Below are 15,617 nucleotides of genomic sequence, written 5' to 3'. Positions count from 1 at the left end.
CATATATGTTGGAGTACGCACGACGTTCAGGTGAATTATTTTTAACGTCAGTTGCACTGAATTGCGCGCCGGACGAGTGGAGAGCACAAAAAGTTGAAATTAATCTTCCGCGTGCTTGAGAAACATTAGAAAAATTGCCAATCGCATTTTAATCGACTTAGCGAGCCCCTATGTCAATAAAAAAGCTTTTTGCAAGATAAATCAATATCTTTCATAATATATGAGGGTGTATATAAGTATGCGATATAAAACGTTAGAATTGGCGCATCCATTTCGCGAAATAAAATGACGTATAGCCGCTTGAAAGTTTAAAAAAGCGTATACAGGTATAAGAATTAAAGGAAAGTTAAAAAGTCTCATCGAGACAAAAAATCGAGAGACAGCTCGCAGGCATATATAGCAATACACAGATATATAGTGGGAAAATATTTGAACGAATACGATGAGCGAAACTTTGCCGATAGAGCTAGCCATGCTCGGTATAGGGAGGGAAAGTTGCCGCGCAATTTTCATTCGGTGTGTTACATATGACCGATTTTCTGTGAAATCGAATGATCCAAAAGTGTTTTTTTCTACTGTTATTGTTTTAGCGTTCTTTTACTCCCTATCGTTAAAATCCCTGAAATTTATTAGAGTTGTGGAGACTTTTCAAATCCCTCATTAAAAGGTCTGAAGTTGACGTTTTTCAAAATCCGTGGCTATTGCTAATATTTAAGTAATTCCTAGGTAAGTATAGAGGGACTTGCAGAAAAATTGCAAGGAATCTTTCTAAACTAGAAATTGTTAAAATTTTTAGAAAAAATTGTTAGAAAAAATGTTTAAAAGCACTTTAGAATCTTTCTGCTATGGGGTGAAACATCAAAGTTAAAATTTAATCGAGATCGATCCGAAATTTCATCACAGAAAAATTCTTAGAACTTTTTTACAATGCTAGCTTATACCTTCTAAGATTTGGTTATGGATGAATAAGTAAAAAAATGCATAAAATATCTAAACGTTTTGAAAAGCGAGTGATGGTAAATTTGAGAAAAGCTCTAAAATGACAGATAATAGGGAAAATGAGCTTTTTTTGATGCGTTTTATTTTTTGATCATTCGATTTGGAAGAGAATTGACCATATACATGAATCGTACATAGCAGGTCATCTATACGCGTGTAGGTGTGTGTACCGAGCACATCGCATGCATCCTTGCAGGCCTCTCGCGCGTGCACCACCGCCGACGCCAACAACTTCTCCTCCTTTCGACTTCCTCTCTTTGCAACTACCTGCTACTGCCCAATGTGCTATAAGTATAACTATACCCATACACACATACACTCTTTTCTCTTTCTCTCTCTCTCTCTCTTTCTCTTTTCCTTGAGCGAGCCGAGTAGAGTATATACCGTACGAGAGTTTGCGTGGCCAGTATGCTATAAAGAGTATAAGAGCAACAAGAGACCAAAAGCGTGTCCGTCCGTCAGTTGCTTTTGTATGCGATCGCGTCTCGAGTGTATTATAAGTGTAGCCGCGGCGGCGGCAGCAGTTCGTTCGCCAGTTTTTCAATTCTTATTTTTTTAAGTTCAAGTGTGCAGAGTGTGGCCCTTTTTCTTCTTTACTTTCTTTCTCTTTTTTAAGTGCCCAGAGCTGAAAATTCGAGAATAAGAAGAGAGCTGGAAAATCTCTCCGCAGCAGTGTGTGCGCGCGCGCGTGTGTGTCTGTACGTGTGTTTGCAGACATAGGTGCACTCGGCTCGATAATAACAGCGCACACTTTCCTTTCTGCGCCGGAGTTATGCCGCCAGCAGAAGCTCGGATCGATCGACGTCAGTACATTTGATATGCGATATTAACGTTATAATTTTAATTTCCCCAGATGCCCGGAAGTATTGTAATTTATGCATTTTTTCTCTCGGCCGCGCGGCGTGTATACATAACGCATACAGCGCGTAACGCTCGCGAGCTCGCTCCGCGCGTCGAGTTATAAAACGGCAGTGGCGGCGCAAGCCCGGGCTCGCGCTCATCGATCATCGTTTTTGATACAGTTATCTAGGCGCGCGGCACGAGCTCGTCCACGCGTCGTTGTTACACGCGTGTGAGCGCATATATGTACACACGTATATATAAACATGACGAAATAGATTTCACCTGGACGCATACGAGTCCCATTGAAATTGCGAGCGCGTATAATTAAACTATTTGGGCTTTATGATACGGTCGCTGGCCGCAAAAACATTCTCCCGAGCGAGCGCGAGTGCTTGCCTGGGACGTGTTGCGCACTTGTACGCCGAATAGATAACGGCTGCGTCATTAATCACCCTTCGCCGCGTGCCGTATACGCGTATATACACACATAGCGTCTCTCTTTTTACCCTGCTTTACCTACATTTTCGCTATTTCGTGAAAATTTTGCGCTACCTAGTCTTCTCTTGCTCATTTTTATTCATTATTTAGAGCATCGTAGCAGCATGCTCAGGTTTTGATAATTAGGTCACTAATGCACACGATCCGCTTTTGCCTTGGAATTTTTACCTCGGTTCGCGTTATATGTATGATATAATATGTACTCCAGAGAAGCGAAAAATAGCTACTTGCTTTTTAATATATAATATACATTACGCATGAATAATCGTAAAATAACAGAGCTATAGGGGAAAATTCAAACGATACAAATATATATGCATGTGCATTATCTTTTCACGCATCGCGCTGAATTGCTTCAAATGACCAATTTACAATAACGTGTGTACATGGTACGTAGTTATTGCCTCCCGTGGGCGTACACACACGCATACACGCAAACCGCATCAATCGAAGCTGAAATTACACTATTATGGAATTTATTCTGGGAAAATAACAAAGAACAAATTTCAAAGAGCCTTTGCGATTGCGAGATGTCTCTTTTAAATCCTATCCCTGTATATAGACACATCGATCGAAACTCCTGTTCTGTATAGCCATAGAGCATCAATCTCTAATCGCATCCAGCTCTCTCACTCTTCTTTCCTCGAGTGTTTTTCCCTCTTCTTTTTGTTCTTCTTGTCTCTATTTTCGAAGCTCGTTTGTCTCTTAACCGTTTGCTTTGGAATATCGTTGCAGCTTACAGGAGCTGATAGCCGATCGGAATGTCATCCGAGAACTACCGGCCGAATTGGGCCGACTGGGCCAGCTGCGCGTATTATCGCTCGCTGGTAACCTGATCGAATCGCTGCCCGACTTTTTGCTCGAGATGCGAGCACTTACTCTTACCGTGAGTACATTTTCTACCTCTAACAGAATAAAGCCCGATTGATAAATCTTTCTTTTATCGAACTAATGCCTCTGATACACGTTACATGTATACGCAGGATGTGCTGGCCGGGAGCAGAGAATCGTCTGCTACTGCTGCTGCTAATGCCGCTACTGCTGCCAATAAAAGCAACAGTGACGAGAAGAGTAATTTGAACAGCAGCAAGGCCAACAATAACAACAACAACAACAACAACAGTTTGTACAAAGTCAATCTGAGAAACAACCAATTGAAGGGCAACATTATTCTCGGTAACTACGGGGTAAGTTGGATTAATTTTTCAAGCGTCTGAGCGATTGCCCGTCACGCGTCTGACTGAAATGATAAATTTCACGAAAAAAGACTAGTCATTTATAAATCTCTTACATATATCGTATAAAGGACGAATGAACATAGACTATTGGCAGTGCAGAAAATATATCGCATCGTTCTGGCTCTGCAAGGATGCTTCGAATAAATTATAAAGACATTTTTTCTCTTACGGTAATAGACACTTGCAAATCTTTAAAAGTTTCTATCGCGATCGCTGCATAATAAGAAGTGAGAGCGACAGAATTTCACGATAGATGTAATTAGCGATGAAGAAGTGAAAATATCGAGAACGCGAGTCGTCGCGAATAAAAATAATATCAACAATTTGCGCCGTCACAGATCCTGAGAATTTCCCCCCGATATATCGTACACATTACACGTTATTCGCATTTCCTCCAAAATATGCTAGCGTATTTCCTTTTATTTCGCCTTACTCTGTCTATATTTTAGTTTGTGCGCGATACAAAAAGAAGATGAAAAAAGAGAGAATTCATCCGGTAGTCGCTTAGCAACTCCTCATTATATTTTCGTATCAAAAGCAATATATAATATAGGTATAACATACACACACACAAGACACGTATAGTTCCAGCTTGTTATATTTAGGCTGTGCATTGGATGAATTTATATTTATTGTTCCTGTATGTTTGTATGTATGAATTTTTTTATTTTCCTTTCAGAATCTGACGCATCTCGATCTGAGCGAGAACAGTATCGAAAAGCTCGATCTGAGTGCGCTTCAGGAATTGCGAAGCGTACGATGCGCCCGGAACGTCTTGACGGAATTGACTCTCTGCGGACGCAGTCTCGTCTCCCTTATCGCCGGAAATAACAGTAAGAGATACGCACTCACAGAGCAATTGCAATAAACAACGTAGTTTGCGACAAGGGTCTATACTTTTTGCGCCTTCTTTTTTTTTCTTACTGCTGTGCTTGAGCATCGCAAGCTCTCTCTCTCTCTCTCTCTCTCTCTCTCTCTCTCTCTCTCTCTGCTATCCATCACTTTCTTCCTTATAGACTTTCTTTCGTTACTGTCTTGGCCCGTCTATATCTGACGCTATAAAGTCAGTATTTTTATATACGTGTAAGCAAGTCTAAAGTCTAAAGCTTGCACGCTTTGTGCCTTATTATTTCTGCTTTTTTAACGAATGTATAACACATAGTGTTGACTCTCATTTTCATACTTGCAGTCCTCCCCCTCCGTTCTGCACATTTTTTTTGTTCACTGTTATTTTTATTTCTCTGTTTTATGCGCTGTGTCGTCTCGTTGCTTTGCTTCGCTGTTATTCTACGTTTGAAAATCGCAGAGCTGAAAAAATTGACCATTGTGCCGGTGCCGACGAACCTGGAGCATCTGGATGTTTCATAGTGAGTAATTATGACTTCTTTTTCGCAGCTGTTTGCTTGTTCTTTTGTATATACATGTTCAGCATGTGTTTGTGTACAAGCATGTCAAAACATAAAAGCATCGTATGCAAGCACACGCACACACGCTCACCCAAATGTGTATAGAGCCGTAAAAACGCGAGTGCGCGCATGCAAAAGAAATAATTTTTCAACGCTACTCTACGTTTCGAATCTTGAAGAGTTCGCTACACTCGAGCTTTTGAAAGCTCGTATATGGGAAGCTTTTAGTGATGCTTCATCCAAATATTACGTACTAGCGCGTGAAAACATTCATCGTTTGAATATTCAAAAGTCGTTTGTGTAGCGCAGTAAAGACACTCGTACATACACGATACAAGTGCGAATACATGCGAATAAAAAAAAAATCAGTACGCTTCTTTATTATTATTTTGTACTTTTTTTTCAACGTGCAGCAACGAACTGGATAGCCTGCCGGAATGGACGCCAGATTTGCCGGTGCTACGTGCCCTGTTCGCCTCGCACAATCTTCTAACCGCTCTGCCGGATCGCTTGCTGTCGCAGCAGGCCTCGTCGCGCTTGGAGGTGCTTCATTTGCCGCACAATCGGCTTCAAGCTCTGCCGCCGCCGAGGAGACAGCTCGGCCTCGTGCATCTGACGCTCCAGGACAATGCGCTCACGGCTTTGCCAGCCAATTTCTTCCACAATACCCTCAAGTACGTTTTAGCGCCAGCCCGTATTATATTACGTTATAGCGTTTGTTTTAGCACGTCTTTTTTTCGTTTTTTTTCTCTCCCTTTTTTCCAATACGTCGAACTTGATATGATTCGCACGAAGGGCACGGTACACGGACGTCTATAATTTTTAATTATCGAAAATTAACTCGCTGCTCGCGACGATTACGATGCAATAATTAAATATTACGCGCAAGCTCGCGTCGGCAGCAGTTCAAACAAGTTAATCAAGTAATTCTTGGCGTTGGCGCGTGCTCGCACAAGCAGTTAACTCGATAATAAGCGAGTTAAGCCGTGACAAAAACTCCGTATAAAAGTAAATCTCGCACCCGCAGTAAAACTGAACGAGGCTTAATTTTTATGTGCATATCAGTTTTTGTGTTGACGACAATTACGATGCCTGTACACGAGACTTTGCGCTTGATGAATCGTGCACACATCGAAAGTTCATTAAACACTTATGCAGACGTGCGCGTAGCCACACTTGGTCGGGCGCTCCGAAACGCTGAGCGGAAAATCAAGTTAAAAGTTGGTGCAAAAGGTGTGCAGCACGTAACGTCGAAAAATTCACTGCGACATACATCTTCCATCTCACGGCCGGTGCGGCGGCTCCTTAACGAGCTCCACAAATTAACGCCAAAAAAAGAAGAAAAAAAAGCGAGAGAGAGAGAGAGAAAAAGGAAAGAGTAAAGGTCGCGGCTCGAGCTCTAATGGAGCTATGTGCTTTATCTTGGCTCGCTCCTCGGATAATATATTATGCAATTCAAAAGAGAGGCGCGAGAGGTAGCGCGCCGCATCAGTGTATACGCGATGTGTGCACCTATAGAAACACGAAAACAAAAGAGTCTAATTTTTTTGGTCTCCTTTTTTTCCCTCCCTCGCTCGCTCTCGTCCATTCGCTTCGCCAGGATGAAAGTATTGAACCTGTCGAACAATCGCCTGTCCGAGCTGCCCACGGGCTACACGGAGCCATCGACAACGACGAGGATAGGCCGTCATCAGGAGGCCTGCGTCGATCGTTCCCGCAGCTGCCTGGAAAAGCTCTATCTGACGGGCAATCGATTGAGCAACACGGCCCTCGATACTCTTGCCAAATTTCAAGCTCTCAGGGTGCTACATTTGGCTTATAATTCCATCGATGCTCTGCCCGAGAGGTAAGCCCTTTTATCTTGCTAGAGGCTATAATACTCGAGCTATAATACGCTGATCGGAGCTTTTTTTTGCCTGCACTGCGCGTCCGTCGTCCTTGCGATAAGCTTTCGAGTGTGTAATTCCTCCGCAGCATACAAGCTGCTCTGATCGTTATTTAAATTCTCGAGCGGACTTTAATTAATTGACCCGTGTCTTGTAGCGTGTTTCTGCATTTTATATAAAAAATACCGTAATGCCAGGCGTGTTTAAAATAATGCAATTTTCCCCGGGTAAATCGACGAATCCCACTGCACTCGGTCGCTGGCTCGCGTCGACCCCGAAAAAGAGACTAATCCTCGCGTACACGTGGCTATAAATTTGCCAAGCAGGCAGCAGCTGCTGAACTACGCTTTTTTACGTGTGCCCGAAGAGAAGACGGCTTATTCTTCTTTTTTTTAAATCATACATTTTCTATGCATACGTTGCTGCAATTTAAATAGTGAAATTGAATTTTCACTCGCTACGATGTGAACGTGTGTACGTGTAATCGCGGGCTGTTTAATATATCAATCGCGTGCTCGCATGTATGTACGAAACGTCTGCTGATCGCGTGCGATTATAATGCACCGCTCTCGAAAGTCGAGTGCGCGATATATCTGGTAAGAATTAAACGCGCTGAATTAATAATTTTCTTTTCTCTTGTCTGATGTTTTTCTTCTTGTCTGCTTTTTCCCCCAATTAAGCTGCATAGGCTCGTGGCACGAACTCGAGGAGCTGGTATTATCGGGTAACAAGTTGCAATATCTGCCGGATAACGTGGCGAATTTGGCCCACTTGAGGGTGCTGCGAGTTCATTCCAATCGACTTTTAAGTTGTCCTGCCTTCAACAAAACTTCTTCCCTCAAGGTAAGTAAAGTAGCTTTTACCTCGAGATAGCTTTATCACGTAGCTATATATAGTATAAGACTGCACATTACATATATAGGTTTATTTTGACCTATCGTGCCGCAGCGCTTCTGACTCGAATCGCATTCAATATCAATGTCTCTCAAACTATACATGTATACGGATAGATCGACAGTAGATAGCAGGTGTATAGCTATACAAACCTTTCGAATTAGAATGTATATATAGCACGGCTTTTAATCTTTGAAGAGGGCTTCGTATTAAGTACCTAGAAAAAGGGAGAGGGAGAGAGGGAGCAAGAGAGATGCCTGGTAGCTTATGGAGAATAATTAGTCAACGTCGTAGACAGTGTACGCGCGCCCACATCGACGTACCGTATCCCGCGGGAGGCAATTCCGCCTTCATGTAATAAGCAGCAGCAGCAGCACTGCACCGGAACCTTTAGGTTTACCCAAAGAACTGGATTATTAATTTCAGATTTTTTTCTCCTTTTTTGTTTTGTTTCGACTCATTTTCGTCTCGCTATTAAAAATATTTAATAAGTGTATAAATTTCAAGGGATGAAAAGTAAAAATAGAGAAGAAAAGAGGCCGAAGACACGCTGACTTGGCCTGTAAACGCGCGTCTCAAAAGTAAGGGTGAGAGCGTTCGAAATGAATATTTAAAAATGTCTTGATGCGATATTAAAAAAGAACATTAAGCTTGAGAAAGATTCCATACATTAAAAGAGGTTGGCCGAATGAAACGGCGGTGGTGGCAACGGCGGCGGCTGCATACAATTCCAGCTTACAGCTTTTCAAATTCATTTTTAACTTTTAATTAAGTGCTCTGAGCTCTCCTTTTTTCTGCTCCTCTTCCGCCCCGCGCGTGCCACGCAGCAGCCGACACAGAAAGAAAGAAAGAGAGAGAGAGAGAGAGAAAGAGAGAAAACGATACTTTGAAATTGAATTTAACATCGCTGTGCTGATACTGCGCGACTGAAGCAACTACTACGGTGCAGATTTCAAAGAAATTGTTCAAAGTCGTGCCTCTTTTCTTCATTTTCATTCCTTTAACGAACTTAACTCCGCCGATTGAGACATTAAGACTTCCGAAGAGCGAGAGGGTGAGAGAGGAAGGAAGAGGAAAGGGAGGGCGAGACAGACGGCGGAGCTTTTAAATTAATCATGAATATAAGTACTCGCGCTCGACTCTTTTCATTAACAAGGTAAAATCCTCAAGGAAGTAACGTATTCATACAGTCATAAATATGGAGTCAGCTGCCACGATAGCGATGCATATATACGCGCGTATATAACTGCGAATACATAGACTGGGTGAGCGTCGAGGCGCATACATCAATTATTCGCTTTTGCCCGGATACGTGCACGCTATAGATCGAGCAACGGCGCGGCGCGTGAATCTCGGGGCTTCTAGCCCGTGTATACCTAGCTGCAGAAGCGTTGATGAACGAGGCTGCGCCTGTACACGCGTACAGCATACTGCTCCAGGATCAATTAATCAAAAATTCAAAACTGTCGCAGGTACTCGATCTGGCTCACAACCATCTGGACCGGCTGAATCTCGACGATCTTCTGTCGGCGCAGTTGCAGTTCCTCGACATATCCTGCAACTCGCGTCTGCGCGTCGATCCGCGCCAGTTTCAGCACTACAACAGCACGAGACGACCCCTCAGCCTCGTCGACGTGTCCGGCCAGAGCAAATCCGGCAGCCCCGGCGCCGGCCCCATGAGCGACGGCAACGGGCCACTGACGGCCGGCGGCGCCTCGTCGGTGGCCAGCTCCAGCACGACGCCGGTGCGAGGTCAGCACGCCCGCGAAGTCGTCCACCTGCCCTGGAGATTGGGTTTCTCCGAGACCGCCGGCACCAGAGAGAGGTAAGTTTCGAGAAGGAAATTACAATGACAGTTGTAGTGCGACTATGTACTGCGCAAATTGCCTTGATGCTGTTATCAAAGCTCCACCGGGCTCACGTACACGACGCGCGCTTCTTGCCTATGGATTTGATATTGTATATTTCACGAAAGTGGGCAGGAGAGAAGCCAAGGCATAGATAATAAATTGAGTTTGAAACGTACATTCGTGACTCTCGAGACTTAAACTCCGCGGCCAATACGTCGGAATTCAGTTGAAACGCTATTAACGGACGAGCTTTTAATGCGTCTGGTACGTGCAGCAGCTGCGAAACTCACGACCAACGAATATGCGCTCCTTTGCAGATTGCTGGTGAGCCAAGTACGAATGCCGGGATTCTGCAACGCCGAGGGCCTCTTCGGTCTCTTCGACGGGGGCTCGAGCAGCCAAGAGGCCCCGACCTCGCTCCAAGAGATGATTCCGCGACTGCTGCTTCAGGAGCGCACCGTCAAGGAGACGCGTCACGAGTACCTGCGCTACACCCTGCTGGCGGCCCAGCGGGAGATACGCACCGGTGGGGCCCGCAACGAGTCGGCCCTCCACGCCAACCAGCAGATGCGGATGCTCTACGGCGTCGACGCGGCCCTCGTGCATCTGAGGCGCCTCGAGCACGACCCCGAGGCCAACGACGTCAACGGAGTCAGATCGGCCAAGTACGTGCTGACGGCCGCGACCTGCGGCGAGGCCAAGGCGGTGCTGTGCCGAGCCTCGGGACCGCTCCAGCTGGCCAAGAGTCACGCGGCCCAATACGTGCCACCCGGTGCCGCTGGCCGAGCCGCCGCCGCCGCTGGCGCTCCCGAGCAGAAGACGCGCTGTGGAAATCTGCTACCGATCGCCATGCCCGAGCCAACGAGTCAGGAGGTGAGTTTTTTCTTTGTTATATGCGAGCCGAGCGAGTTTTTTCCACTTTGCGCGATTCGAGTTAATGAGCTTTGGGAGCAAGAACAATTGTAAAGGGATGCTGACGGATATTCGCGAATTACATATGTATAATGCGATATTCTTTTGCAGCGGACCGAGTCATGTGCTCAAAAATTACTTGTCCCTCGAGACTCGAGCACGCGGCGTTATTTTTCTCTTTTTCATCTCTCGATTAAAAGCTCGTATATTGTATGGTACTTTACCCCTTCCAAATATCGAGATGATGACAATAATTTAACGCAGCCCGAGATATAACAACGGGAAAATACGCATTGAAATGCTTTTTTGCGCGCGCAGCCAAAATAATAATATGCGCGCTTGTATAAAAACGTTATGTCAAGCAAAAATTTACGCACTGCACGCGTGTCCGACATACGTATAACGTTGAGCGAGCGAGAAAAAGAGTAAAACGAGAAGAAAAACACAATCTCGCTCATTATTTTTGGAGCTTGAAAGCTCGCGCGCACACGCAGAGGAATTGCGTTAATGCCTTTTTTTTCGCCTTCTCTTTGCGAGCTTTGCGTATATTATATCGGGGGCACTGCGCGTTGAATTAATATTACGTTTGTACATTATACAGAACATGTATTTATAATGCGCGCGTAATGAATTTTGCGCGTGGCGTGTTGTAAAGGCGTTGTAAATTTTAATTGGGTTCGAGTTGGAAAAAATGTCACATTATTCTCATTAAATCCACCCAAATGAAGCGAATGTTGGAAAACTGCAGTTTTAACCGAATATGTGAGAGGCGAAACAAGCGAAAAATCATTCAATTTTCGTCGTGGTTACAAAGTATAACCCGATTCAATTATATTAATTGTATGCGTATAATTTGATTCAATATAGTCGTATGTAAATTGAGTGTAATTTTTTTGCTCATACAGGTAATCATCGAGCCCGACGACGAGTTCGTGATAATCGGCAATCGTCGTCTCTGGGAAGTGCTGAGCATCCAAGAGGCCGTGAGGGAGGCCCGCGCCGAGGCTAATCCCGTGCTGGCGGCCAAGCGACTGCAAGATTTGGCTCAAGCTTATGGAGCCGAGGATAATCTCAGTGTACTGGTCGTAAGGCTGTCCGCTAGTCGTAATAATCCTCAGCAGCAGCAGCAGCCACCGCAACAGCCGCTGCACAATCATCGGCAAGACGAGGCGCAACAACAAATCAATAGGCTGCTCATGCACGAATACAACAAAGCGCAGCAGAGCAAAGATGTAGCCGCTGCCAGTGGTGCTTGTACCTGTCCGTGCTGCATGCCCAGACTGGCTGCCAATGAAGCTTCGGCAGCTTGTTGTTGTCATGCCGCCGCCGCGGCTGCCGCTGCAGCTGTGGCAGCTGTTGGTACAACATCCCCTGGAAATAACGACTCTGTGACCAGCTCCGTTAACGGCTTTTATCTTAATGGTGTACTGAGAAACCTCATGAGTAACAGGTTGGTAATATTACGACAATTTCAGGATAATATACGCTTGCAATTTTTCGTTTATTTAAAAATTTGTTGAAAAACATCAAGACGGTTTCAATTCTCATCGGAAACCACGTATAATACAATTTCTTCCTTGTGTTAAATCGTACCAGTCGCTGTTTAATTCTTTAAAGATAACAAATGTATTATGCACGTGCAAATTTTGTTTACATCGAAAAGTAAATATAACTGAACTGTAATCGAGTTCACGCGTTTGCCCAAGCATACATGATATAGTAAATATTAAATTTACGGAAATATTATTACGGCAAAAAAAATCGTGCACTCGGCATCGAATTCAACACCTCGATACTACGAATTATTCACGCGCGCCTGTATGTAGGTACGGATTGGATCAACGCGACTTTATTTAACGTAGCTGAAGCTACCCACTCATGACCTACCGCGATCATTTTGCAAAATCGTAAAGACCATTTCAATCACGTAAAATACTAATGGAAATAACAACAACAGAATAATTATTTACATTTATTCTAATAAATATAAAAGATAAAAAACGAAACTATAGGATGTAAAATACAAATCTTCTCTCGTTGAAAAACGTGGATTTTCTACGATACGTAAACGAAAATCTACAAAATATCATGAAAAACGTATTTTCCAGGATTTTTCATTCCCAATGCCATTATTATAAAAACAGTAAAAATTTTACGACGGCTAGTTGCTTCAATGACAAAAGTACATGTATTTAGAGATTGCCAGCTCGTGGAAAAGAATATTACCTTATTAGAGCACAGTAAATAAGGATAAGAAGTTTTCGACATGTCTTTGTTTTTTCAAAGAAACAATTTTTTTAGCACACGGATAAAGTGTTACTGCCCTATACTTCCTATCGCTTATTCTTGTTAGAATCAATATAAACAATCACTATTTTTGTTATATTCAGCATTCTAATATTATTGAAACCATCTTTACGATTTTGTTCAATTTGTGACGGGTTATGGCCATTCAGATAAAACCAGCTACATCGATATTTACATGTGATTATATTTATTTGCTCGTTTTTCCAAATCAGAGACGTGCGATTCGATTCATACATATAGTGTATATGTTTACATAATAACGTTAAGCACGCGCGTATATAAATATTTGCTTCGTATATAAAAATTTATGCATTTACTCGATCCACATTGTCAATGTATTCGATTGAATATATGAAATAATATGATACAAACAGATCGAGCGTGAAATCGAGTCGTTCGAGTCAACGCCTGGCTAAAGACAACCAGCTGCGCGAGGAAAGAAGCTCGCCGAGCGGTCAGTCCGATCAGGCCAGCGAGATAGGCCTGTTCGAGCCTCGCTCTAGACGTCGAGCCTCGGGCAGCAGTCGTCTGGCTAGCGCTTGCAAGCTCCGACAGCAGCAACAGCAACAGCAGCAGGTGATAATCGAGCGAGATTCGCCGCCCAGCGACGAGCAGCTCAGGTGCTGGGAATACATGCTCGAGCAGAATACGCAGCTGCTCTTCGACAAGGAGCTCGACACACTGACGAGCGTGCCCAAGGCTAGCTCCATCTCATCCACGACGAATTCTGCCACGCTGTTGCGTCGAGGTGGTAATGATCCCTGATGTTTTTGCCTCCAACAATTCGTAATTTTTCGACTCTTCATGATGATAAAATGATCATTTCATCCCGTAGGTCAATCGCGCTCGACGCCTCAACTCGGCGCAACCTCGAGTGTGCCGTTTCTGTCACGGCGTTTCGGCAGCGCCCGATCATTCGAAACGACCTCCGGTGCAGCCTCGACGACGACGACGGCCACGATACATCAGCCTGTGCCGATTCTGCGCTCGGCTTTCGGCGGCAGCGGCCGGCGCGTCCTCAACGGTGGCCCTAACGCCGCGTACTTCGGCAGTCTTCAGCGATTGATGCCCTACAATCTCGAGTACGACTTTGCCGTCATACAGGAGCGCGGTAACGCCCTGGACTCGCTCGAGCAGGACGCCAACAGGATGCAGCAGTACTGGGGTGTGGCCACGACTGAACTATGAGCTCACATAAATATTATAAATTTGTTACAAAGATATATCTAAGTTTTACATTAATTATACAAATTGTACAAAATAAGAAATTATTCTTTCTGTTAAAATTGAGATGAATGAGCAAAAAAAAACACAGAAAAATTGACAGCCCTCGAACATTTCGAGACAATTTATGACTGTTGTATAATACGGAGTGTATGAAATTTTTATCTTTGCGTTTGATGAAATAATGACATTTTTATGAATATTACCCGAACTTAAAAAGAAAAATGCAACGAAGAAAGCATTTTCCAAACCGACGAGTCGTTCATAATTTTATATACTTCGCACGTCTTATTCTTCTCTCGATAAAATACAAACGATAATTTGCGAACAATATCTGTAAAATACTCTTAACGAATAATTATTGTATCGACAGCTGCGAGAAACGAAAAAAAGAAGAAAGAAAGAAGAAAGTGTTTGAGGTGTTAGTAAATACCACATGTACATATGGAGCTAATATGATTTGTACAAAAAAATTTTTATGGCATTACCGAGTGAGAATCAATTACTTCGACGTTTTCAGTTATCAATGGCATTGAGTCGCGTACTCTACACAATTGTTTTATACATCTACGAAACTGCAGTAAAGTATAAATTTTATGCTTATATTGTTCCAAAATACGAATTTGTCGACTTTTTAAGTGGCGCGATTTCAATTTGGTGCAGCGTTGCTTCTGCTGCTGCGGAGTTTTGCCATTTCGCACCGAGAGAGAGAGAGAGAGACAGAGAGAGAGAGAAAGCCCTCAACCTCATTATCGGCAGCGGCGCGACGACGATAATAATGACGATAATCGCGAAGCGCAAACTCGGTAAGTACAGAGAGAGATTAACGGCCTGCGCAAGCTCGTCTCTCTGGCACAATGAAGATGTATATACGCACACGGCGGCCGCTCGTACGCATATGTACATACGCGCATATGAGCGTCCATGCATGGCAGAGGTGCATATTGCGCTCGAGCTTCATGATTATTATTTCGTTCGTACATTTGTGTGCAACGAGGCTAATATTGAAACGATAACCGGCAGCTTCGATCATGGCGGCGGTATATAGTGGTGAGTTTCAGACTCGACCTTTTTTCTGTTGCCTCTAGTATGTTTGCACACAACAAAAATGAGGAGAAAACCCGAGTCTACTTGATTTTTCCGATTGCCGAGAGATTGGGAGATATATACGATGCCAAATAACGAAAAATACGTCAAGTTTGTAGCGGATGAATGCGATGTGATTTATATCATGCGAATAAACTTGATGTAAAATAATATGTATAAAATGTATAAGTAAAAAGTAAATAAATAACGTAAGTGTAGCAAGTTTGTTCTAAATGTTTATTATTTTTGGTAGATTAAAAAATAATAGTAAAGATTGCTATCGATATAACACGCACTCAAAGCGTATGAGCGAATTTGAATCTTTATTATAGACTCTTTGAGCTTTTTTTAATCGTGCGCCGTATCTGAATATTCGATGAACACAATCCACCGTAGCGTAAAAAACGCTTGACTCTCTAAACGTGCTCACAAATATATAATATAAAACATTTATAGCGTATATCTATCAAGTGT

General features: G+C 43.5%; 1 protein-coding gene across 1 annotated transcript in view; it reads left to right on the top strand.

The window, feature by feature from the left end:
* Nucleotides 1-14,787, top strand: part of LOC106649933 (protein phosphatase PHLPP-like protein) — a 34,934-nt gene extending 20,147 nt beyond the window's left edge. Inside the window, exons 6-17 of the mRNA XM_023458321.1 lie at nt 3,076-3,226; nt 3,324-3,527; nt 4,258-4,411; nt 4,885-4,945; nt 5,398-5,658; nt 6,585-6,830; nt 7,551-7,713; nt 9,237-9,589; nt 9,932-10,487; nt 11,432-11,976; nt 13,208-13,584; nt 13,669-14,787. Of these exons, the coding sequence (XP_023314089.1) occupies nt 3,076-3,226; nt 3,324-3,527; nt 4,258-4,411; nt 4,885-4,945; nt 5,398-5,658; nt 6,585-6,830; nt 7,551-7,713; nt 9,237-9,589; nt 9,932-10,487; nt 11,432-11,976; nt 13,208-13,584; nt 13,669-14,021 (3,424 nt within the window). The 3' untranslated portion in view covers nt 14,022-14,787. The remainder of the gene's footprint in view (nt 1-3,075; nt 3,227-3,323; nt 3,528-4,257; nt 4,412-4,884; nt 4,946-5,397; nt 5,659-6,584; nt 6,831-7,550; nt 7,714-9,236; nt 9,590-9,931; nt 10,488-11,431; nt 11,977-13,207; nt 13,585-13,668) is intronic.
* The last annotated feature ends 830 nt before the right edge of the window (nt 14,788-15,617 follow it).

This window comes from Trichogramma pretiosum, unplaced genomic scaffold (genome assembly GCF_000599845.2).
Source record: "Trichogramma pretiosum strain Unisexual culture from Peru unplaced genomic scaffold, Tpre_2.0 scaffold48, whole genome shotgun sequence".
NCBI lineage: Eukaryota > Metazoa > Arthropoda > Insecta > Hymenoptera > Trichogrammatidae > Trichogramma > Trichogramma pretiosum.
The sequence above is the reverse complement of the archived record's forward strand: the minus strand, read 5'-3'. Positions and strand labels throughout refer to the sequence as shown.